Below are 25,075 nucleotides of genomic sequence, written 5' to 3'. Positions count from 1 at the left end.
ACTTCTCGGGGGATGTCAGGCCACGCTCATGGACATGCACTTCGATGGCCGTCGCCTTTATGGCGACAAAGTGGAAAGTGCGCTAGAGCGTTTTAAGGTCTCCAGGGCTACGGCAAAGTCCTTGGGCCAAGGCCAGCGCCAGCAAACTTCCGCTTTTCACCTCCTTTCGTGGCCAAGGAAGGGGCGCCCCCACACGTCCAGCCAGCCACAGGCCGCAGAACCAGTCTCAACGCGGTCGCGGACGTGGTTACTGCCGTGGCGGTGCCGGGGGACAACGGCAGGGTCAGTCCACATCTGCTCCTGCACCATCTGCCTCTCAGCCTTCCTAGCCCGGCATTTCAGGCACATTCAACACCAGTGGGGGGCAGGGTTCGTCATCACCTCCTCCACTGGCATACCATCACGTCGGACAGGTGGGTGCTGCAAATCGTCCGAAGGGGCTACTCCCTCCCCTTCGAGGCGACCCCTCCAGCCATGCCACCGCAGTACCATCGCATGTCGGGGGATCACTTGCAACTTCTGCAGGAGGAAGTTATGGCCCACTTGGCCAAGCGGGCCATCGAACACGTTCCTGGGGCAGAAGTAGGACGTGGTTGCTACTCCCACTACTTTCTGGTTCCCAAGAAGGGAAAAGGAGGCCTACACCCTATCTTGGACCTCCGGAGCGTCAACGGCTTCTTCCGGAAGGAGAAGTTCAAGATGCTGACTTTGGCTCAGGTCCTAGCTGCCCTACACCCTGGAGACTGGATGGTAGCGTTGGACTTGCAGAACGAGTATTTCCACATCCCCGTCCTGCCGGCGCTAACGGTTCATAGTAGGCCACGAGCACTTTCAGTTTACCGTGCTCCCCTTCAGCCTCACCAGTGCCCCTCGGGTGTTCACGAAAGCGATGGCAGTGGTTGCAGCTTATCTGCGCAGATCAGGGGTTTCAGTCTTCCCCTATCTCGACGACTGGTTGTTGAAGGCGGACTCGCCCCAGACAGTCATCTCCCACCTCCAGACTACGGCCGACCTCCTGCACTCGCTGGGGTTCTCCATCAACGTGCCAAAGTCACACCTGTGCCCCTTTCAGTAGCTCCTTTTCATCGGATCGGTTCTGGATTCAGCACAGTTTCGGGTTTATCCCCCCAGAACAGCGGGTTCGGTATATTCAAGCTCTGATTCCGATCTTTCAGCCTTTATCCCCGAGTTTTGGTCAGGTTGACACTGCGGCTCCTGGGGCTTATGGCCTCCTGCATCCTTCTGGTGCATCACGCCAGATGGCGGATGTGGGCTCTGCAGTGGGGCCTGAAGTTTCAGTGGGCACAGCATCAGGGCAACCTGTCCGACCACGTCCTGATCTTGGAGGGCACTGCGAGTCAGTTGCAGTGGTGGCTCACGAACCGCGATTGGGTCAGCGGCAGATCCCTCTCCCTACCCCAACCGTAGCACGTAGTAGTGACGGATGCGTCCCTCCTGGGATGTGGGGGCCACAAGGGAGAGGCGGAGATCAGAGGCCTCTGGTCTCCGGCGGAGTCCCTGCTCCATATCAACCTTCTGGAGCTGCGGGCGATCCGACTTGCACTGAAGGCTTTCCTTCCCCTTTGTCCGTGGGAGTGTAGTGCAGGTGTTCACGGACAACACCAGCGCCATGTGGTATTGCAACGAACAGGGCAGGGTGGGGTCGTGGACCCTTTGTCAGGAGGCTCTGCGCCTCTGGACATGGCTGGAACGTCAGGACATCACCCAGGTGGTTCAACATTTGGGAGGTTCCGTGAACGCCAGGGCAGACAAACTCAGCCGCCGTTGCATGATGGATCACGAAGGGCGTCTAAATTCGGACGTGGTGCAAGGTCTCTTTCAGCAGTGGGGGGAGCCGTGGTTAGATCTATTCGCCACCGAAGAGAACGCGCAATGTCATCAGTTCTGCGCGTTGGAATTTCCAAGGCGGCACTCGCTCGGGGACGCTTTTCGTTGCGAGTGGAGTTGCGGTCTGTTGTACGCCTTTCCGCCTATACCACTTCTGTCCGGAGTGCTGAAGAAGATCAGGCGCGACCTGGCCCAAGTCATCCTTGTGGCTCCGGACTGGGCACGAAAATACTCGTATCCCGAGCTACTCAGCATGTCAGTCGATCCCCTGATTCGTCTGCCTCTTCAGGAGGACCTTCTGTTGCAGCAGCAGGGGACGGTCCTCCACCCCAACCTGTCCAGTCTCCACCTACATGCGTGGAGATTGAGCACGACAGTTGAGGCCATTTGACTTGCCTCCTGAAGTCTGTGATGTTATTCTGGCAGCCAGGCGTCCCTCCACAAAGACGGTATACGCCTACAGGTGGAACAAATTTGTGGCATGGTGCTCAGCAAAGGCTGTGGATCCACTTTCTGCCCCTCTTACAGAGGTTCTCCTCTTCCTTCTTTCTCTTGCCCAGCAGGGCTCTGCTCTGGGCACTATCAAAGGCTATCTCTCAGCCATTAAAGCCTTCTTAAGGCTTCCTGATCAACCTTCTCTTTTCAAGTCCCCTGTTGTAAATAGATTCTTGAAAGGCATCACACACATGTTCCCTCCTGTTTCTTTCATGATGCCTCAGTAGGACTTGAACCTTGTACTGACTTATCTGATGTGCGCTCCCTTTGAGCCACTTCACAACTGTCCTCTATCTTCTAAGCCTCCTTTCCTCTCTGTCCATCCGGACAAGGTTGTTCTGAGGACTCGTTCTTCTTTCCTGCCCAGGTGGTTACAGCCTTTCACATCGGGCAGTCCATCACCTTGCCCACCTTCTTCCGCCTCCACATCCCTCAAAAGAGGAAGAGAGGCTCCACCGCCTGGACCCAAAACGTGCGCTCTCATTCTATCTGGACCGCACACGCCAGTTCCAGGTGGGTGGCCAGCACTTTGTTGGTTACGTGGGCGCTAAGAAGGGGCGGGCGGTGCACAAGCGGACCATCTATCAGTGGGTCGTCTTGTGCATCAAGGCTTGCTACTCTTTGGCGAAAAAGGAGCCTCTTGTTGGGCTGCGCGCCCATTCCACTCGGGCCACGGCGGCTACTACTGCCCTTGGTCAGGGAGTACCCTTGTAGGACATCTGTCAGGCAGCTACGTGGGCCTCGCTGCACACGTTTGCTAGACATTACTGCCTGGACATCAAGTCTGGAGAGATGGCTTTTTCGGCCGTTCCGTTCTCCAGGACTTTCTGGTGTGATTTTGGTTTGCAGACCCACCACCGGGGTTGGTAATGCTGGGGTATCTATTCTAAGGTAAGGAATCTAACACTAACCTGTTTCTTTCAGATACACAAGTTACTTACCTTCGGTAACGATATATCTGTAAGAAACAGTAGTTAGTGTTAGATTCTTTACCGCCCCATCCATCCTCCCCAGTCTGCGAACCGATATCTAGGGTTAAGGACATCCCTTTCAGGGCCCTATTTTCATGGCACCAGTGTCAGTTTCTATCATGGCTCTTAGTTTCTGGCCCGCAAAGCTATGTACAGAACTGACGTCAGTGCGCGAGGGCCATGTCTAAGTACTCCGACGACGTAATCCCGGCGATCACGACGACGGACGCGGAGCCGCAGATGACGCCTACCGACGCGCAGGGGTACTGCTGACGAAAACTTTCCGGATCCAGTCTGACGCCTGGGGATATTCTAAGGTAAGGAATCTAACACTAACTACTGTTTCTTACAGATATATCGTTACCGAAGGTAAGTAACTTGTGCTTCTGTGTCTGGTAATAGCATGGTCATTTATGCACAAACAGGATATATGAAAGAAAAACTGTGAACTAAGACTGAACCACAGGCACATATATTTCTTAGATGCGATCCTGCTCCTACTAACCATCAGCTAAGCAAACCGGAAGTCGTTGTCTGTAACACTAATTACCTCTTGATAATATTACATTGGGCTGAATTTCCAACACATTTCTCAGTATAGTACATTGCACTTTAAGTATTGTGGTAATAACGAACAAGTTTTATGGGACATCTGATCGAATATTGTTTGATGGGGTGGCAACTTATCCATGAATATAAATGCTGGGTACATTTGAATGTGAAATAGCAGCTCTCGAGTGATGGATATATTGTGTACATATGCATAGAACTTACATCAATATCCTAAGATTGGCAGATGTAGTTCATCAATAGCAATTGATGGGTTATGTATGGTGACATTTTAACCTGTCTTGATCACTCATAATATGTTAAAGCACAGCATATGTTTTGGCGATTTTAGTATTTACTGCGCCAGCACTTTATATACACTTTGCCCATCGCTTGCAATTATTACGATGGTCCACATGTGGGCGAGTTTTGGTGATACACCAATAATGGCTGTGATGCAATCATCGAATGATGGTACTATGGCAAAAACAGCATCGGTACAGTATGATGGTACCACCACACATGACACTTTTTTGAAGAGTTGCCAATGAAATGATTGGACAATAATGAGGGTACGATGTTCAATTTAACCCTCAAGTTACTCTACCACATATTTATAAAAGAATTGCCTTTAATTGCACATTTTTGCAATTGACACTTTATTAATGTAAGGGTTTCCTGGCTTTTAATATAGATAAAAGGGGGGAACTTGTTTAACAGGCCGAATAGAGTAATGGGGGAAGTTTAGGAAATATTGAAATAAAAACACCTTAATGAAATGGATACTGAGCAGGAAGCAAATATGGAATCCGTACACTTCCTTCAGTGGTGGACATTCAGCGGTCTAGACCTATCAGGGATATTGAAAAAGGACTATTCTAACTGGAAATGTGTGCTTCTATGGTGTTGTTCCTGTGGAAAGCGTTGTGCCAGAATCCGCTGGCCACCTGTGGTGGTGTTTCGTTTTCTGTGGCATGAAATAAATCACAAATCTTTTAAGAAGTCAGTATCCAAATTCTTATTGCATTGAAATTACCGAAGAGCCGCTGTTTCTCTGAGAAATGGTGGCAAACGTTTAAGGTTCACGGAGGCTCCAGTAGATACGTATTCACTGGGGAAAAAAAGAAAAGATAAAGGGAAATAATGTTTAGTATTGGTTAGAAAACGTCAACGTATGTTTAGAAAAATCATGAGAAATTCACCTAAAGAAATCACATTTAAAGTGCAGTTATGTTTACAAGTTAAAATCGAAACATCACAGAAATGTGACCACAGTCTGGATTTCACACCTCTCATACCAACCGTACCCTGCACAATGAAATGTGGCCAGTCCTTGTGCCCTAAACCCCGCAGTTAGCCAACCCCACTTTGCATGGGCTTTGGCCATACACTGCAGAAGATGGGCTGCAGGGTTTGATTGTGGCAAAGCCCTGCTCCGAAATAGCCATGTGCGGCTAACCTCTGCAAGCAACCATTGGCCAAGAACAGCATTAGTGCTCTAAATATATTGTTTATCCTGGCCATTGACCCACTAGTCCGGCAGCTTCAAGAACGACATCTCCACAGGGGGCTCTCCTTTCGAACGTAATGCAAACAGGCAGGCAATACCCCTTTTGGCATCCATACTCCTCCTGGGATTGCTGAGGCCACAGAAGGAGGTGCAGACTGTCACCACCACATGCTGAGCATGGCATGCGCTGTGCCACAGAGTGGTCAGCTCTTTCCTCCACTCACCTGCTATCCCTCTCCTTAGCAATCTCTTGCTCCTCCTCACCGAGAACGGGCGGTACAGAAGACTCCATGGGCATGGCCATCTCAGACCTTGGTCATTTGTACATAGACGGACATTTCCTTTCCCTACAACAATTTCAGGAATGCGGAAATCCTACATCCTAAGATATTGTCACATTTGCCAGACTCTGAAGCACTTCTCAAGAAGAAGATCCCGGGATTCCTGGAGAAGCCCATTGCCTTTGCACCGCTGACACTGATTGCCACCACCACTTCCGATACCACACGGTGCGTGTACCGGCTCTATGCCAGTGTATCTCAACACCAAGTGGTTGGGAAGCTGTCAGCCCAGTGCACAACAGATGACAACTTGGGGATATCCCAGTCGGACATGCAGTGGGGTTACTGCTGCGTGCAGACTGGACAAATCTCCCTGAACTACCAATACAAACTCTTACATTTTAAGTATTTACACCGAACATACAGTACACCAGCCTTCCAACACCATATAGATCTATTATACCCTCATAATTGTGCCCGGTGCGGGCCGATCACCCAGATTTCTTATATTAAACATGGGACTGCCACCTGGTCTGAGTCTATTGGGCGGCGCTGCTGCCCCATTTGGCTCAAACTCTTCAGCCTACTCTCTCGTGACATTGCTGGTTCATGTTAAGTGCATCCCCAAAGGGGTAAGATGCTTCACGCCAATGGCATTGCTGATGTCAAAATGTATGGTGGCGATGCACTGGGGGAGCCATAATGCTCCTCAAGCTGTGAATTGGCTTCCAGATTTGGTCATCTGTAATATTTGAACTGACACTTAGACATTGATGATCCTGATCACCTCACGATCCAGGGATATCTAGAGCCACCTAAGGGCATTCCTAGCGGAACAGGATACAGGCATCCAGGGAGATGGGCGTGGAGACAGTGATACCCCTGAGCCTGATGCCGCCGAGGAGGCCCCACCCAAGTTGATGGGCTGGACAAATTATTGCTTTGAACAGGGCCTGAGGGTAAGTCTTGAGATAATTTAGAGTCAAAGGCGTGGTGGGACTTATGGTTTGGTGGTGTTCTACTGTTGGAGGAATTGATTTTATGGACCATATATGCATACCTAGTGTCACCTCTAAATATGTCACACTGCAGCAGTGACCTATGATACCTGTAAACTCTTGGATCACATGCACAGATGATACCTTGTACCCTTTGTACTTAATTTGCTTGTTTTTACAATGATAAAAAAACATATAAGCACTGAGGGCTAGATGTATGATTGTTTTGCTTTACCCTTGGATCACCATTGTCTTGCATGGGCAACGCAATATTTAAGTCACATTTATAAAGCAACACAAGGCCACCATGCTTGGTCCTCATTTCTTGGTAAATCTGGAGAAAAGTAAGGCAGCACAAATTGCTGTCTTGTGTTAATCTGCACACTATATTGTACAATCCTGAAAAATGTAATCTGCATCCGTTCACCACTCCACCCCACTGAATACCACTCCATTGTAAGATATTATACTACATATCACTCCACTCTACGGCACTCTACTATGCTGTTCCATTGTGTGCCACTCCAGTGTACACCACTCCACTCTACACTATTCGACTGCATGCAACTACACCTACGCCAATCCTCTGTATGCTATTCCACTCTACCCCACTCCACTGTTCACTCATACACTGTACACTAATCAACTATACCCGATTACACTGTATGCAGCTCGACTCTACGACACTCCACTCTATGCTGTACCACTCTACCCCACTACACTGTGTACCACTTCACTGTATGCCACTATACTCTACGCCACTCCACTCTATGCTATTTCACTGTATGACAGTCCACTCTGCGCCACTCCACTCTACGGTATTCCAATGTATGCCACTCCACTGTTCACTACTACACTCTTAACAATCCACTGTATACTATTCAACTCTAGACCACTCCAGTGTACGCTGATCCAGTCTACACCATTTTAGCATATGCCACTGCACTGCACACTACTCCATTATAAGCTAGTCTACATTCTTAACTATAACTCGCCCCTTTATATACCCTTGTATATTGCATGACCTAATAAATGTGAAATTATAGCATTCATCACAAACAATACTTATGGCATCTGAAGTGACATAATTTCAGAGAACACACTGCATGGTAAAATGGTGAGTTATAGGTAATGTAGTGTGACGAGTGAGGTGATAAGACTGTGTAAGGAGGTGCGAGACTTGTAGGAGAATAAAGTGGTGCTTAAATTAGAAATGTAAGTTATAACTCTAACTTTAGGATTTCTAACATTTCAGTAGAAAGAATAATAACGTTCTCCTAACTATAACTTATCTTTAACCTTTGTTTTTTTTCATTGTATAGGTTTATATATGTATGTGTGTGTCTTTGTGTGTATATATATATATATATATATATATTACGTCAACCTGCTTATATTTGTTTGGAGTGTGTTGTGATCTGTATACTTATGTCCACCTATGGACACCGTATTTATTGTGTTCCCTGTCACCAGATGTCAGTTCTAGAATGTGGACAGTTGACATTGGTGACTGACGGAGCGGCTGTATCTCCTTAACTCCGCGCTTCAGCTGAGTTTGTGTTGGTGTTTCTGAATAAAGAAAATAAAGAAGTTAATCGTCCAACTTTGTACGAGCACTCTTTCCGTACAGAGTTAAGTATAGAAGGTCTATACTCACCTATATAAAGAAATCTTGCTGATGATTTGTCCGTCTGTATTTTGGGTAATGTATAGTATGCTATTTGAACCTCAATATTCCCGTCCTATGGATTGTCACAAAAGAGTCTTAAATATTGGAAAAGTCCAGAACCTAAAGAGCAAGAATTACAGCAGGAGTCTGTGGGTTCCGGAGTTATGCTCCTGGAGACATGGGGCTGTGTGACTTGTAGTTGGATCCCCGTGAGCGATGTCAGAACAGTGGAGGATGTGGATTTATTTGTAAAGGCAAGTGATGGAGATATCATGCTAGGACTCTGGGATTCGTTCCTTGGGCCTCTTTTTCTCTCCTAGTAGAAATTGCTTGGAGCAGAAGAACATCACTCAAATCCCTCTTTGTTCCATTGGTCGTGCTGCTAAGACATGCTAAACATAGCTCAGTGTTTTAACTGTCTCCATTGCCTTTGTGCCCTTTAACACCTTCATCTTGTCATCCAGGTGCCAAAGGCTTGGAGTGCTCGCCATCCACCCCAACGATGAATTCCTACTTCTACAAATTCATGATTAACCTCCTGAAGCGGTTCAGCAGCGAGCGCAAGCTTTTGGAAACTAGAGGAGCCTTCGTGATCAGGTAAGGCTCTCATATTCCTTGCATCGTGGTTGACTTTTTATGTGCCAACCTGTCCCTCATCTGCTGCCATTCCGAGCCGCCACAGCATGCTGGTAAAGACCTGGGTCACCTCTTAGCCTGGGAATCTGTATCTGCAATGGGAAGCTAATACTGCATATTCACAAGCCGTTGATTGGCTTGTAGTCCTTTCTTGTTTGCCACTCTACAGTCGGATTGTGTAGCATGTGATGCGACAATCACACACGACAGAGGAACACTTTGAACTATCAGATCAGCACAGTTGGACAGTAACCACACCTAGAGAAAGATTGAGTACCCTATGGCTGAATTCTGTAACCTAAAGGTAACAAAGTATTGAGGACACTACCCCTACAGCTAAACTCAACAGCCCAAAGCTATAGGATCGTACCCCTTTGATTGAGCTCACAACGTAAAGGTTTAGGCATATTGAGGGTCCTAACCGTACAGCTGAGTTCACTACACACAAATATAGAAGTTTGGAGTGCAAGCCAGGGCTCCAGTTGGGGTACCACGCGGGTGGACGGCGTCCCCCACTTATTTTACCGGGTGGATGCTGTCCCCCCTGCCCAAAAGCTGGACTTTCAATGATGCCATTACTTGCCCTCATGGACGTCCCGTCGATCTCCCAAGTACAGGGCTGGCTGTATTCAACCAGCAGCGCTGCTCGGCCGTTCCCCGCTTCTGGACAGGAAGGATTTCTCACATCAGAGGGTTGATGGAGGCTCCGGGTGAATGAGTCAACGAGCTGGGATAGGGTCAGTCATTTCACGGCTCTGCAGACAATAGGGCTGGCCAGCCTGACCGATAATGCATTTAACACGCTACTGTGTCCGTATCATCTTAATCAGATTAATGTATGAGCGACACTGCCTGCCCTCAGGCCAGTGACGACCAACGCTTCACAATACCGAGGCAGGTGAGGCTCAGGAAGGGAACAGTATATTTAGGACAGCAGCTGTCCAGAGGTAGAGGGAGAAACATTGATACTGACGCCGGAAACCAGGCTATTGCTCGTCACAACTTCCTGTTATAAGAGGAGACTACCTTTCGTGACGTCACTTCTTGTCATGACATCACTTCCTGTGACACCACCTAACTTGGAGCGTCTCCCCACCTCTTTTTTTAGGACTTGTGCCCTGGTGCCAGCCCCTATAGCTGAGCACACAATCCAAAGGAATAGAAGTATAAAGGTTCCAACCGGTTCATCTGAGCTCACGACACAAAGGTATAGAAGTATTGGGAGTCCTAACCCTACAGCGAGCTCAAAACACAAATGCATACAAGTTTAGAGGGTCCGAACCATACAGCTGAGCGCACAACACATATGCATAGAAGTACTGCGTGTACTACCCTTACAACAGAGCATACAATACAAAGGTATAGAAAAATAGAGGCGCCAACCTGTAATGCTGAGCTCGCGACACAAAAGAATGGAAGTATTAAGAGTACCACCCTTACTGCGGAGCACACAGCACAAGGGTATAGAGGGTCCGATCGGTACAACTGAGCTCAAAAACGCAAAAGCATCAAAGTGCTTTGTTGGACCTAGCTCTGAAGCACAGGACACCAGCACACAGGCACAGAAGACTGAGATTAACAACACCCAGGAACACAAGGGCAAAAATGACTTCCCTTTGTCCTGAGGTTAGCAGCACACAGGGCTGGTTCTAACATGAGGCAGTGCTAGGCCGTTGTCCTTGGCATATCTAGAGGAAGCTGTTGGACATCTCATACTAGTAGCAATGGTGCCTAGCTGGGGGATACCTTTTGTGTAGAGAATTATGGATGATTCCACCAGCGCTGCACTCGGGCATATGGAAACTGAAGATCCCTGACCAGCTCAGATGTACTCCCCAAGGTGCATAACCATTTCTGTCAGCAGGTTTCCATGGAAAACCTATCTGTGTTGTATGTTCAGTGTGATTACTGGTGCTGAGAAGCCATCTTACCATGGACTCCATGTTCCATCAGTGTCATTGTCAGCTGTTATTTCGCTCCTAGAAGCTGGAATACTGAACGGACTGCGCCCAGGCTATTCAATAGCAAAGGGGGTTTGTAGGACTAGGCTCGAGGGAGCCACCAGATACATTCCATCCAGGAACACTATTGGCTCTTACAACCAGCCTTGCAGAAGAGACAGTGCGTAATCCTTTCAGTAACATCACTGGCTGCCCTCAAAAGCCTCAAGAATAGATCTTGTAAGCTGAACTTTGTAACCTTGTTAGCGCTTATGCTTTACCCCACATAGCGGACCCTGCGTGTGTATTTATGTAGTTTATAGTCACAAGACATCTTACTGTACAGCAAATTCCGAGCACGTGACTACAAATGCTTCACACAACAGTTGTTAGATATTGGGACTATAAGGGTGTTCATTGTAGGCAGAGGAGAGCTCCTTGCTCATGTTCAGGATAACTGCATGCATTAAATTCACATTCAGTGAATCCAAACAGAAATCCTTTCCATAGTCATTGTTCATCTTGAAAATCTGCTGTAGATCTGCTTGGCCTGGATTTTTACGCTGTACTGCATCGTAGGATTATATAGCGCTTTATACCACTATCTGGTGTGCCGATGCACATTTTCGGTCAGGTAGTTAGCTACGCCATGGGGAGGTGGGAGGTGGGGTGTAGTTGGCAGAGTTTGTTGTGATCCTATGTGGGAACGATTTTGGTGTTGTGTGTGAGTAATCAGCAAGGTTCCCTTGTCTGGGGGTACAGCGTCTACCACTGTGATGGAGGTAACGGTGTGAGGGATAGGAGTGCAAATTATAATTCAAGTTAGGATAGCTTCACAGCATCACTGACCCCGAGAAGCAGTGGTATGGTGTGTGCGGGCACACCAAAAAAAGTGTTATCGGAGATGGCCCAGTAATCCATATAGCAACATGCACTGGGCAAAGATTTTGTCAAATGAGTAAAGTCATAGCTAATGGGCAAGGATGGAAGTGGTGACATGAGCAGTAACCATACACCTTTTTTCATGTTTAAATGGTTTGTATTGACTTTTGTATACATCACACAGCAGGTGGATGGAGTCTTGAAGCATGAACATCCCCCAACCCCTGGTCATTCTTTTCTACACCCTTCTACCCTGATCAGTAAGGATATCAGATCTATCGCCATTTTGTGTCATTACAAGGCACATAACTTATATTATCAGTACAAACTAAGGGGAATATAACATTTCCCCAGTTCATTCTCAGTTATCTCTCTAATGCTCTTTATTTTCACCTAGTATTTCTCTAACGGACCTTTCTAAAGGATATGTAGGAACTTTTCAGGGTTCCCTCACTCACCTCAGCATTCCCCTGATATGCCTGTGTCTATTACATTCATTCGTTTTCGTGTGTAGCACCAGCTGTATTTTGCTGCTGGACTCTTTGCCTTGCTCGGGTTTGCCAATTTTTTTTTTTTCTATTGCTTTTAAGTCGAGCCTAGAGCAGCACATGCACTGCTTGCTTGACTTTTAGTAAGGGCGTTTTGAAAGTGCTACCAGAGGCTCCTTTTGCTGGACTCAAGCTTGCGTGCATGTGCGCATGAACGTGTGCAGCCGCCATCTGTCCTTTTGTCGTCACGGGTAATTAAGTGCATCACGATCACTTTAACTTTCGGCGCCAGCACGGCCAATGCTTTTCGCGTGCACTTGTTTCTCATCTTTTCCAGCCAAGTCTCTCCTAATCAAAGAACTTTCAGGCGCCTCCATAAAAAGCCCTATTCAAACAACCTTTTCATCTGGTGCACAGAGCACTTACTGCAAATAACTATAACATGTCTGCATTTCTTCTTAATTGAACCCACGAACCAGCTTTAAGGCAGCATGTTTCCTATTATATTGAAACAACTACTACAGTCTGAGAGAACTGTAATCTTCCGTTTCATTCAAAGATGAACAATTAAGAAAGGGAAAGAAGAGAAAAAGAGGCGTGTGTATTTTAGCTCTTCCGTATTTTCCTCGAACATCCATTACCACTTTAAGAGTGGCAGCTAATTTACATGTGCAGTCCTACACAGCAGAGCACGGCAGTACGCTCTGCACCTGGCACCAGGCATCCATTGCAGCCTCTGCCAACCAACATTAAAGGCTCCATTTTTGGCAAAGAAGTTTCCACTACTCCCATTCCTCCCATAATAAATTATCCCCCCCACGCAATCACAGCGCCTTGAAAACTGCTCCCCAGACTTCCCGCTTTGTCTCCATGATACCCGATAGCAGATGAAAGGAAAAACGAACAAGCATTGCCATAGCCAATAGGTCTCGCCTTTCAGACCTTATAATCAAAGAACTTTCAGGCGCCTCCATAAAAAAATCTATTCAAACACCCTTTTTGCATTTCTTCTTAATTGAACCCACGATCCAGCTTTAAGCAGCATGTTGAACCAGCTTTAAGGCAGCATGTTTCCCATTATATTGAAACAACTACTACAGTCTGAGAGAACTGTAATCTTCTGTTTGATTCAAAGATGAACAATTAAGAAAGGGAAATAAGAGAAGAAGAGGCGTGCGTGTTTTAGCACTTCCGTATTTTCCTCGAACATCCATTACCACTTTAAGAGTGGCCTCTAATTTACATGTGCAGTCCCACACAGCAGAGGCATGGTAGTGCGCTCTGCATCTGGCACCAGGCATCCATTGCAGTCTCTGCCAACCAACTTTAAAGGCTGCATTTTTGGCTAAGAAGTTTCCACTACCCCCATCCCTCCGATAATAAATTATCCCCCCACGCAATCACAGCGCCTTGAAAACTGCTCTCCAGGCCTCCCGCTTTGTCTTCAAGATACCCGATAGCAGATGCAGGGAAAAACGAACAAGCATTGCCATAGCCAATAGGTCTCACCTTTGGGACCTTATAAGTGTTTACCCATAGAACATTTGATGTTGTTGCACCAAGGATATTGCGCTGCATAACTAAATACTTATAAGGTCCCAAATGCGGGACCTATTGGCTATGGAAATGCTTGTTATCTAGTGTAATGCCTAACTCTCTTTCCCACTTAGTCTGGAAAGCAAATGTGTTAATGTCTTGGTTGGAATTTCTTAACGCATGTTTGGGTTTTGTTTTCGACCAAATGTTGCCTGTTAGTGAGTCTTTGCAAAAGCACCCAAATCCATTGAGGCCTCTGTTTTCTTCCTTCATCACCCACTGTGCAAGGCCAAGTGGCAGAGCTTTTTTTAGTGGGATCATTCACCTACTCTCTGGAAGCTACCCTTCCTTAATCACCTCAAAAGTGTTCATTTCTCCCAACTGGTAAAGTCTCTATCTGTAGCATCCTCCCTTCTTCCAAGCATTAAATTGAGTTCGATCTTTACCTGCGGCAAAGTTCATGTTGCCGAGTAATGTGTAAGATCCCATATTCAAAAAAAAAAAGAGAGGGAGTGACCCACCAACCAAGGGACTGGGTACTGATTGGAATCAACAAAGGAAAGGCCCCTTGGGATGTAAAACGCTTTTTGTAGTAATAATGTACCAATACAAACACCCTTCATTCGCTCTAATGTCAGAGATCAGAACACTCCTGAACTAAACCTAGCAGAAAAAATAATAAAATTTAAATATAACAAAAGTTAACTGATATTAGATCTATTGTAAATTAATTATACAATACAATAGTTGCATCAAATATTAAGAATACATAAAATCACAAATTCACAATATTAAAAACGAAGTATCCCCAAAAATACACATATCATAGTAAAATATACATAAGAGACAAAAAAAGGGAAGTGAATCATTTAGAAAACATCTTGAATTAATAATCTGATTAGAATCAATTTATGCGGTGCAACTAATGTCAGCTGATAATACCCTTAGTAGTTCCTCGTATTTAATAATGAATGTATGCGTCAACGCGTTTCGGTGTTGTGACTTGATATTGCACCACCTTTATCAAGACGAAACTATACGTTGTCTCCTATTCAAGTTATATAAACTAAAAAACAATAGACACATATATCAGTATTATATTATATTTGGTATTCTAAAAAACATTTTAGCAAATTTTCGGTTAAAGCCTATTGCAACAAATCCCTCCTCCTAGTCAAGAGAACTATTACTGAACTCTAAACTCACTGTTTATAAAAACCACAAATTATCCTCATAACATAATCCAAATCAATACACAAAATACATATACCAGATTCTTACTTTTTTTAAAAAAAAAAGGCATTTAAACAAATCTTCTGTTGAAGTCTATAGCAACAAGTCCCCTATCTTGGGTATGTGGACTCGTACTCAACTCTAAACTGAATATTACATAAAAACACAAATTGTCCTCATTAAATAATATGGATCAATACACAAGATACATATGACAGATTCTGATCTTTGACACCACTCACTCAGACACACATTCCCTATATTCCTGTGATCTCTACATAGGACAACCAAACTCTCAACCGAATCTTATTGTGTACAACAAGATTCCATAGGTGAGTCTCATAGGTTGTTATAACTATGTGGACTCTGTTTATCTCCTAAATGTGTGTACATGACACTGAAAAGAAAGTAAAAAGTTATATGACGTACCTCATAAAATCAAGGTACTATGACCAAGGGATAGTGCAGGTCCCCACTTGGCAATGCCTATATCAGGCTCTGAAATACAGATCGTCGGTACATAAGTGTTGGTAACGTTATAAATGTAAATATAGAGGTTGTAAAAAAGTCTCCGAGTAATATATACCTGTATTAATTGATATATATATATTCGAACTGTGCATTCCTCAAAGTGGCTGACCTCAGGGGATGGACCTCCTGTGTTGTTTGGCCCTTTAATTTTTAATTTGTCAAGACGATAGGTATGATTGTTTTAAAAACAAGTCTTGGATTCTAAGAGAAAAAGGATATAGTCTTAAATTTACGAACATCCTGGTTCTATCATACAGGCTGAAGGTAGTTACAAGGATAATTTGTACCTTATTTCAATGGTAATTTGTCACAATCGGATACCACGGACTATGATTTATTAATCCAGTGTGCCCAACTGGAAACCAGGTCTTGAAACCAATTTGAGAACAGGTTTTGGGTTCTAAAAGGAGAAAGGATATAATTTTGAGTTTATAAACATCCTGTTTCTATTCTGCAGGCTGGCGATAGTTACAGAAATAATAATAAGTAACTTGTTTCGATGGTTTGTCCCAATCGAATGCCACGGGATATGGTTTGTTTATCCAGTAAGCCCAATGTGAGAAATAATGGATGTACTGCGCCGATTGTAAGCCTAAAACAGTCCCCAGTTACGGCAAACCTAAACATAACAAACCGAAGGATGCAAGTTAAAACCCTCCTAAATGGTACAAAGGTTCTCGTGGTGTGGATGTTCATATCCACTCAACATACCTGATAAGATGCCTAACTGTCATGCAGCAGCAGGTCGGGGCTCCGATATGTGTACAGGGAACCCCTGTGTGCGAATTTTCCTAATATACGTGATGAATCGAGGTGAATTACTCGCACCTGGACATAGAAAGTCGCATGCAGCGCGTAATAGATGGCGGCATACAACGTGCCCTAACGGCAATGTTTACATAAAATTACCGTAGAGTCTCTAGCACCTTAGCTGCTTTGGAACGTCCAGCTCCAGTGCTGAACGTTCCATTGCGCAGGTGCAGCTGGAACGTCCAACGGCCGACGGCAGCACTCCCGAGGTAGTGGTGCCGTCGGCCGTTGGTATAGGCGCAGCACTTAAGAGGCTAAAAGCGGGACTCCACCGAATGCACGGAGACCGTGCATTTGAATTCGTACATCGGTCAGGAGTTCAAGGTAGGCACAACATTATATTCTTGTGCAGCGACCTCACTATATCGTGAAGTTTAATAACAGGTGAAATAATCACTGGTGTTATTAAAAGATTTGGGAATTAAACATTCTCATGTTATATATGTTATTATTAGTATTTGCGAATGGTGATGCCAGGATGAAAGAAATCAATCCGTCCACCTCATATTAATATAGAAAAATTATACTACGGCCAACTTGGAAATTTTAACATACTAAGTACACAGGACCAAAGGATGTGTTGGCCGGACAGCTGACCCATATGATAATGTGGACATTATATGTAATGGACCGTACAAAATATGTCACATTTAATTAATCAGACGTAACCACTTCTCTGTCGTATTGAGGCCTATTCTAGCAGTGTTGAGGACAGATATAAACCTTTGTTCTCTAAATTTTCGCTTAGTGGTCATATCTCCACCGCGTTTACTGCCTGTAATTCTTTCTAAAATAAACCATTTCATAGCATCATCTGTATGATTCAAAGAGTTGAAGTGGTCTACAAGAGGGGCATTGAGCTTTTTATTTCTGATTGCCGATTTATGTTCAGTCAAACGGGTCCTAAATTCGCGGCCCGTTTCACCGACATAACCTAGACCGCATGGGCATATCTATAAATAAATTAAGGTTTTGCTCCTGCAGTTGTTTAAATCTTTTGGCATAATGGTTTGTTTATTAAATAAAAAACTTTTTCCTTCAATACACTGATTGCAGCAACTACAAGATCCACATTTATAATTACCTGTGGCTTGCCCACCTTCTAGATTGAATTGTCTACTATTACCTGGTTCTCGATATGTGTGAACCAAGTTATTCCTCAGATTTTCATTAAGTTTAAATGCAAAAATGGGACGTTCCAATTTAGTGGGTTCATTGTCATTTAAGAGCGACCAGTTAGAGTTGATAATATTTAAAATTTTATTGCTAATGCTGGAGAATCGAAATTTGCCTAGCATAGTAAAGGTAAGTTTCAATTCTATTAAGGACACGGAGGCGAGCATTATGCTTTTTCCTTCTTCGCTGTTTATTTATCTCAACACACAGCAGCCAAAAAAGCCATAACACGAGCCCTAAACCCCCAATCAAAGGTAAAAGGGCTAAAACAACAACAACATTTTTTATCAGCAAACTACAAGTCCCATGACAGCAAGTCAGGCAGTCCATAGTTTAGTCCTTCCTCCATGTCCATGCAGGCTAGAAAGGACATCCTCCCTGTGACTACTTCCTCTTTCTTCGCGCGAGTCACGCCATAGTATCACTGGTCTTGTTTCGCACCATCATTTCCTAGCAAGAAAATACCCAAAGAGTCAGTGGTGCCAGGAAAAAAATCCCTATGTACACCATCAGGATAAAAATATGACTGAGAGCAGTGAAGGTTATAACCACATATTTAGAGGAAAACTGACTACTTACTGTAGAACGGGGGGGAATTGCTTCCGCAGAAGGCCCGGGAGGGATAATCCTCGCCTCCGTGTCCTTAATAGAATTGAAACTTACCGTTACTATGCTAGGCAAATTTCGATTCTATGTCAGGACCGGAGGCTTCAGATTATGCTAGTTCAAAGCTTACTTACCACCAATTGTGCGATATCCACCACCGGTTTAAAGTAGAACCGTTTAAACGTGGAATCCGAGGACCAGTCCGCCGCGCGCATTAGGTCCTCCAAGCGGGCTCCCAACGAAAAAGCTTTCGAAGCCATGGCCCCTCTGGCCGAGTGTGCACCAAACTGTTTCGTATCGATACCTGCTTCCTGCATGATCCACCGTACCCATCTTGCAATGGTGGGAGATGAGACAGCCTTGTGCGGTTTTCGCAACGCAATCAGGAGCTGTCGCTGGCCCGCAGGGCGAAGTTCCAGGGTCGCCTCCTCATATGCTTTCAAGCATTGCACCACACAGAGTTTGGGGACGTCGACGAAATAGGGGTAGGAAATCGTCCTTGACCCACATTTCGTGCACGCCCCAAAGTGAAGACGACCCCATCAGGGGAGAAGACCCTCGCCGAAACATTCAGAGCTCGCACATCCGAAACTCGTCTGCATGAAACCAGACACAAAAGCATTGCTAATTCAGCTGAGAGCTCTTTCAAGGATAAATACTTATTCGGTTGCCAGGACAAAAGTAGATTCAACACGAGGTTGACGTCCCAGAGAACTGAATACCGCGGTTCAGAGGGCAAGGAAAGAAGAATACCCCTCAAAAGCCTACAGACAAAAGGATGTGCCCCAATCGGTGCACCTTCCACCGGATGGTGGCCCGCTGAGATCGCAGAACGCATCGCATTGACAGTGCGATAAGCCAGGCCGGCCGAAGCCGAGTCCGCCAGAAAATTTAGAACTGGCACGACGCCTGCGACCAGGGGATCCAGACCCCGTCGAAGACACCAACGAGACCACTTATTCCAGGCCGAGCGGTATCGTTTCGCTGTCCTACCTGCCCAGGCCCTGGAGAGGAAAGTTTCAGCTGGTCCCGAAAGACCTGGGAGCGACCAGCGTCGCCTGAAAGCCTCCACACCATGAGGCGGAGAGAGCTCTGCATCACCAGAGGATGGGGGTCCCCGTCCGCGTTGAGAAGAAGATGCGGAACCCGGGGGAGTAGGATTGGAGAATCCCAAGAAAGTTCCAGAAGAACTGGAAACCAGACTTGAGATCTCCACCAGGGGGTCACCATGACCACCTCCGCTTGCTGGCGGCGAAGGTGGGCCGCCGCCCTCAGAATCATCGAAAATGGAGGGAAAGCGTACGACCTCTCCGGACCCCAGTCCTGTAGGAAAGCATCTGTGGCCTCCGCGAGAGGGTCCTGCCTCCCGCTGAAGAACCGCGGCAGCTGATGGTCCAGACGGGATGCAAAGAGATCCACAGAGAACTGGCCCCAAAGACTGTCCAGCCACCTGAAGACCTGTTGGTCCAGTTTCCACTGACTGGAGTCTCTCACGTGCCGGGAGTGCCAATCCGCTTCTTGATTGGCCTGAGCTGGCAAGTATTCTGCCGTCACTGAGACGCGGTGTGCCAGGCAATAATCCCAGAAATCCTTCGCAAGATCCGCTAGGGCTTTGGAGCGAGGGCCACCCAGATGGTTGACGTAGCGGACAGCGGAGATGTTGTCCATCCGAAGCAGGACACAAGAACGAACTGACTCCTTGGTCCAACAGCGAACCGCGAAGGACCCCGCAAACAGTTCTAAGCAATTTATATGCAGTTCCTGCTCCTCAGACGACCTGGCGCCGCCTGTAGAGAACTCTCCGCACCGGGCACCCCAACCGGCTCTGCTGGCGTTGGACTCTATCACCAAGTCCGGGACCGGACCGAAGATCGCCCGACCGATCCAGGCCTCCATATGGGCGAGCCACCATGCCATTTCCTCCTTCACTTCGGCGGTGAGGGGGACCACCTGATCGTAGGTTAATCCTCGACGTAGATGGTGCGCCTTGAGGCGCTGGAGATTGCCTGGATGGATGAAGAAAGCAACCCCACCACCCGGGCAATCTGGCGGAGGGATGTGTGGGACCTCGAGATCGTTTGACGCAAAATGTGTCGGATCTTCCCAATCGTTTTGGAGGGAAGGCTGAGGGTGCACTGCACTGAGTTCACGGTAAAACCCAGGAACACCACTGTCTGTGAAGGAGATAACTGACTTTTCCTCGTTCACGACGAAACCCAGCCCTTGGAGCAGGGACACCGTCTGCCAAAGTTGAAGCAGTAGCTTCCTGGGACATTGTGCCATCAACAAGATGTCATCCAGATAGACGATCATCCGCACCCCTTGGCTCCGCAAGTGTTCCACCACCGGGTGGAGTAGCTTGGTGAAGCACCAAGGAGCAGAGGAAAGACCGAATGGCAGGGCGGTAAATTCGAAAACCTGGCCCATCCACCGGAATTGAAGGAAGCGACGATGTGGAGGGTGAATGGGCACCACCAGATACGCGTCCTTGAGGTCCAGACGGACCATCCAGTCGCCGGGAAGCAATACGTCCCGTAACAGATGGATACCTTCCATCTTGAAATGCCGGTAAACCAACCATCCGTTGAACTCCTTGAGGTTGATTACCGGACGCTTGCCCCCATCCGTCTTTTCCACTAGGAATAGGTTGCTCAGAAACCCGGCAGGGTGTTGTGTCGAAAGACAAATGGCCCCTTTGCTCAGCAAGTCGGAGACCTCTTTGTCGGCCAGCTGCACGTCTGCGTGAGAAAAAACGAAGGGATGTGGAGGCCTGCGCCGGCCCCCACCGCGACCAGCCCCTCGGGAGAAACGCTGCTGGAAAACCTTTTTAATACTAGATTGAGCTCTGTCCAGGGACGTAAAGGTGGAAACGAACTTCCCCAACTCCTTTATGAAAGGGTCCCCAAAGAGTCCCCCTTGGGCCACCGCCCCCGCCTCAGAAGAGGCCAAGTCGCCCAGCTTCGGTCCAATTTTATTAAGAGGGACCTGCGACGCTCGGTCGAGAGGGCACAATTTGCGTTCCCCAGGAAAACTACTACTCTCTGAGCCCAATTAGACAGTACATCTGGGGAAATGGCCGCCCCTGATACTTTAGCTTCCTCCGCCATGTCCAGAATTTTTGTGATAGGGCCTATGGCGTCCAAAAGCTTGTCCTGGCAGGAACGCCAGGACCGATCAATCCCCTTGCGAGGATCTTTAACGAATTTCGCAAGAAAAGTGGCCATCTTAGGGTCTAATTCTGGGGTAAGGGCCACTTTGCCCTCCAACGTAGGTCTGGGGCACTCTCCCCGCAGACAACTCCTCGCTTCCTTTTCCAGGGGCTTGCGGAGGCGTCCTGCGACAAACTTCGCCACCTTCTCCCCCGGGGTCCAGGCAGCCGACCGCGGATACATTATTTCATCCGGGTCTAGCATGCCCGAGCTGTCCTGGGGTAAGTCGGCAGCGGAGCCTGAAGGGCGCCAAGAACGCACAGACCCATCCTCGTCATCTGTGTCTGCTGGTGACAAACCACCCGGGGATGAGGGAGCCGTGACCATGGACCCTGAAGGGCCCGGGGTTGATGGAGGCGCAGGGGCGGGCGCGGTTGCCTTGGCCAGAAAAGCGTCACGGAGGCGCTCAAAGGCGTCCCTGTCCACACCCTGCGTCGCCCCAGAAACCCTTTCCTTACACGCCTTCTTAGGGGCAGGCGGGGAACTGCCAGTAGGGGCTACTGTCTGGTCTGCCATCCCTAGATGGGCCTGAGTCACCCTCTCACACTCCTGTATAATGCGGGCAGATAGGCGGTCCTCCATAGGGCCTACAATCTCTTGCACACATCTGTAAATAGAGCTGTCTACTGCGCTATAGAATTCCTCATCATTCAAATATTGATGGGTTTCCTCCTCCTCATAATAATCCTCCTGATCCATGACAGAGACCTTTAGACTCAAGTGGCAGGGAAGCTGTGAGGCACAAGATCAGGGCAGCAGGCAGTACCTGTGCAAACTATGGCGCAGACCGAGTCTGCAGTTTTTGGCCCCGGTGTAACCGGAGGGTGGGGGGGGGACACAGACCCCAAAGCGCGCCGACCCTTGCAAGAACCGGGTCCACACCACCTCCCTGCGCGCTCACGGTATGAAGAAGCAGGGTTGAACCGTGTCCCCACAGAAAAAACGCCCCTAGGCGGCAACGCAGTAATAACCGCTTTACAGACCCCGGCGGGCCGTCACAAGGGAACTTGGGGCAGAGTACTGACCCAGAAAGGCTCTGGGCATAGCGGTGCGGTGGTACCAGGGGCTCCGGCGGCTCGCTCTCCCCAGCGCGGTTCTCCTGAGGAGAAAAAAACGCGCTGGGACCAGCGAGACGCTCCGGCGCCCCCTAGCGGCCGGAGGAGGCCGCGAACCGGGTGAAAGTCGCGTAAGGGACCGCGAATGTCCCCGCGACTATGAAGGGGCTCTGAAAGAGAAACAGAGCAATAAAAACATAGACTATACAACTGTAATAGTCATCTAACGAAAAACACCACAATAACATTAACTCCAATCGTCCACACAATGAGAGACAAGGAGAAGCACTTAACTGGCTGCGAAGCAGCGAAGAAAGAGGAAGTAGACACAGGGAGGACTTCCTTTCTAGCCTGCATTGACATGGAGATAGGACTAAACTATGGACTGCCTGACTTGCTGTCATGGGGCTTGTAGTTTGCTGATAAAAAATGTTGTTGTTTTAGCCCTTTTACCTTTGATTGGGGGTTTAGGGCTCGTGTTATGGCTTTTTTGGCTGCTGTGTGTTGAGATAAATAAACAGCGAAGAAGGAAAAAGCATAATCTGAAGCCTCCGGTCCTGACATAGAATTGACTCACGAAGACAACTTTATCTTTCGTGTTATTCTTACTGCGATTAGAGTATTCTCCAGCATGCTCTCCCTGTTATAGAATCTCGCTCTCTAAGATCCCATATTGTCAGTGTCGCCCTGGCATGCGATATATACTAGTTTTGGCTCTGCTGTGTTTGTGAAATCCATGGTACCTACCCCAGTAGTCAGCTGGTCAGGTTCTGATCAATAAAATACCAAAGTTTATCAGTTTTAGCTTTTAACCATTCTGCTATATAATGAAGTTGGAATGCTTGAAAGTGGCGCAGTGTGTATGGTACTCCTAAGCCTCCCTATCTTGGGTGTTTACCAAATTGTTTCCAGTTTAACAGTGGATGTTTATTGGCCAAATAAAATTATTACAAAGTTCCTAAAGTTTAATGCAGACATTTTGTTTCACCAGGTGATGTAAAGTGTCAAAGTAGTATAATATTTAAAGTAGTAGCTCCACTTTTTGGCCGTAATAAGGCCTACCCAGGACAGAGCGTAGTTATGCCATGATCGGATTGCCACACATACCTCATGTGTTAAGTGTGCATAGCTATCTTGGGCACTTATTCACAGATTGGGGATCGGTTTGATTCCCAGATAGATTAAGCTTTCTACTGACAAAAGGAATGGAGTAGAATTCTGTAAAGTTGTTAGCAACTTGTGCACCTTCATTTATATCAGACCCTCCAATTCATGAAGATTAATCTTGAACCCAGTATTCCTAGAAAGTCCTTCAACTTTACCAAAAGGGCTGTTAGTGATCGTTTCAGGTCTTCTAACCTCACGAGCGGGTAATCTTAAACACTATAATCTTAAAGATATCTCTTCTCATACACCTATGTTAAATTTATGGAAGCGGCTGACAGCTCTACAAATACACCTCATGAGCGAGTAAAGAAGTGGAAACTGAATCAAGGTTTGGAACTACCACGGAAAGTTTGCTATCTTCAAAAGGCCCAGATTTCACCTACCCCTGTTACGCCAAAGGAAAGCAAATATTTTAGGAAGGGTTCATGCCCAAAGCCCCTCTAGTGCCCCGGAAGACTCCCAAATCTGAACAAGCCCTTATCTAGTTATGGCTTAGACTCTAGCTAGACTGGCACCTGGTACATGCAAGCGAGAGTGAGAGACAAAGCACTTGGTAGGTTACTGTCCTGACAACACAAGCAAGTTAGAGACCCTTGCCCTTGTATTCCCTCTTTCGCTATATGTAGCAGGTGACATTTCATCTGCAAAAAGAGACAATTGGGGTGAAAGGAAACTTAACCTACTTACATTGTTCCAGCTAGACCAGTAGTATGATAAGCAGTCGGCTCCCACTTCTGCACATGGCATCGAGGTCAGCAGAGGTACAAGCATGAGTTCTCTCACCGTATGACCAAGATTGATCGAAGGCCCTTGCTACAGTTGTAGAGAGAAGACCAGGGTATGGAAAAGCTGAGGGTGAGGAGTGGGAAAGTGGAGCCTGGCCTGAGGAAAAGGTGGGAATAAAGACCTGGCCAGGCCTCTTCACACATTCTATACTTGACAAGGAGGACAGGAAAGGACAGTAGCAAGCCCTTGAGGCAATAGTGGATATGGACTAAGAAGAAAACTGGAATAAGCAGGGATCCACCTAGGATCAGCAGATACACAAACATGCCAGCAGTTTCAATCGAACATTAGCAAAGCAAGTGGTTTTTGGACTTGCCGATGAATTTATAGATGCTCAACCGTATTGGTAAAAAGAAAAAACAGTAATTGCCAATGCTTTCCAGCACTGGCGAAAAAAAACAACACAATGATGTGTGAATGCACTGTACATCATAATGCATGCTCGTGGAAGCCATGACGCTACAGCAGGCCTGGCCCGATGACATATATATATTTATTTTCTCATTCATACATCATCTAGCGGTGGGTTAACCGCTGAAAGTTAAATCCAGATGTCTGGTTGTGGCTGAGCTAGAGGTCCTCTTGGATTCTCGAACTGAAAACAAGCTGAGCTTTCATGTGGCTTCTGCCAAATGTACCCACGCTCTAACCTCATGTGACAAGCATTAAAGACAAAGCCTGAACCTTTGATGTAAAAAG

At 46.9% G+C, this 25,075-nt stretch overlaps 1 protein-coding gene across 2 annotated transcripts in view; it reads left to right on the top strand.

The window, feature by feature from the left end:
• Nucleotides 1–25,075, top strand: part of VAC14 (VAC14 component of PIKFYVE complex) — a 1,981,056-nt gene that overhangs the window by 1,445,628 nt on the left and 510,353 nt on the right. For both annotated transcript variants that reach the window (XM_086945294.1, XM_086945293.1), the window contains exon 15: nt 8,786–8,918. In XM_086945294.1, coding sequence (XP_086801420.1) covers nt 8,786–8,918 — 133 coding nt within the window. The remainder of the gene's footprint in view (nt 1–8,785; nt 8,919–25,075) is intronic.

This window comes from Lissotriton vulgaris, chromosome 12 (assembly GCF_964263255.1).
Source record: "Lissotriton vulgaris chromosome 12, aLisVul1.2, whole genome shotgun sequence".
In the NCBI taxonomy this organism is placed as follows: Eukaryota; Metazoa; Chordata; class Amphibia; order Caudata; family Salamandridae; genus Lissotriton; species Lissotriton vulgaris.
The sequence above is the reverse complement of the archived record's forward strand: the minus strand, read 5'-3'. Positions and strand labels throughout refer to the sequence as shown.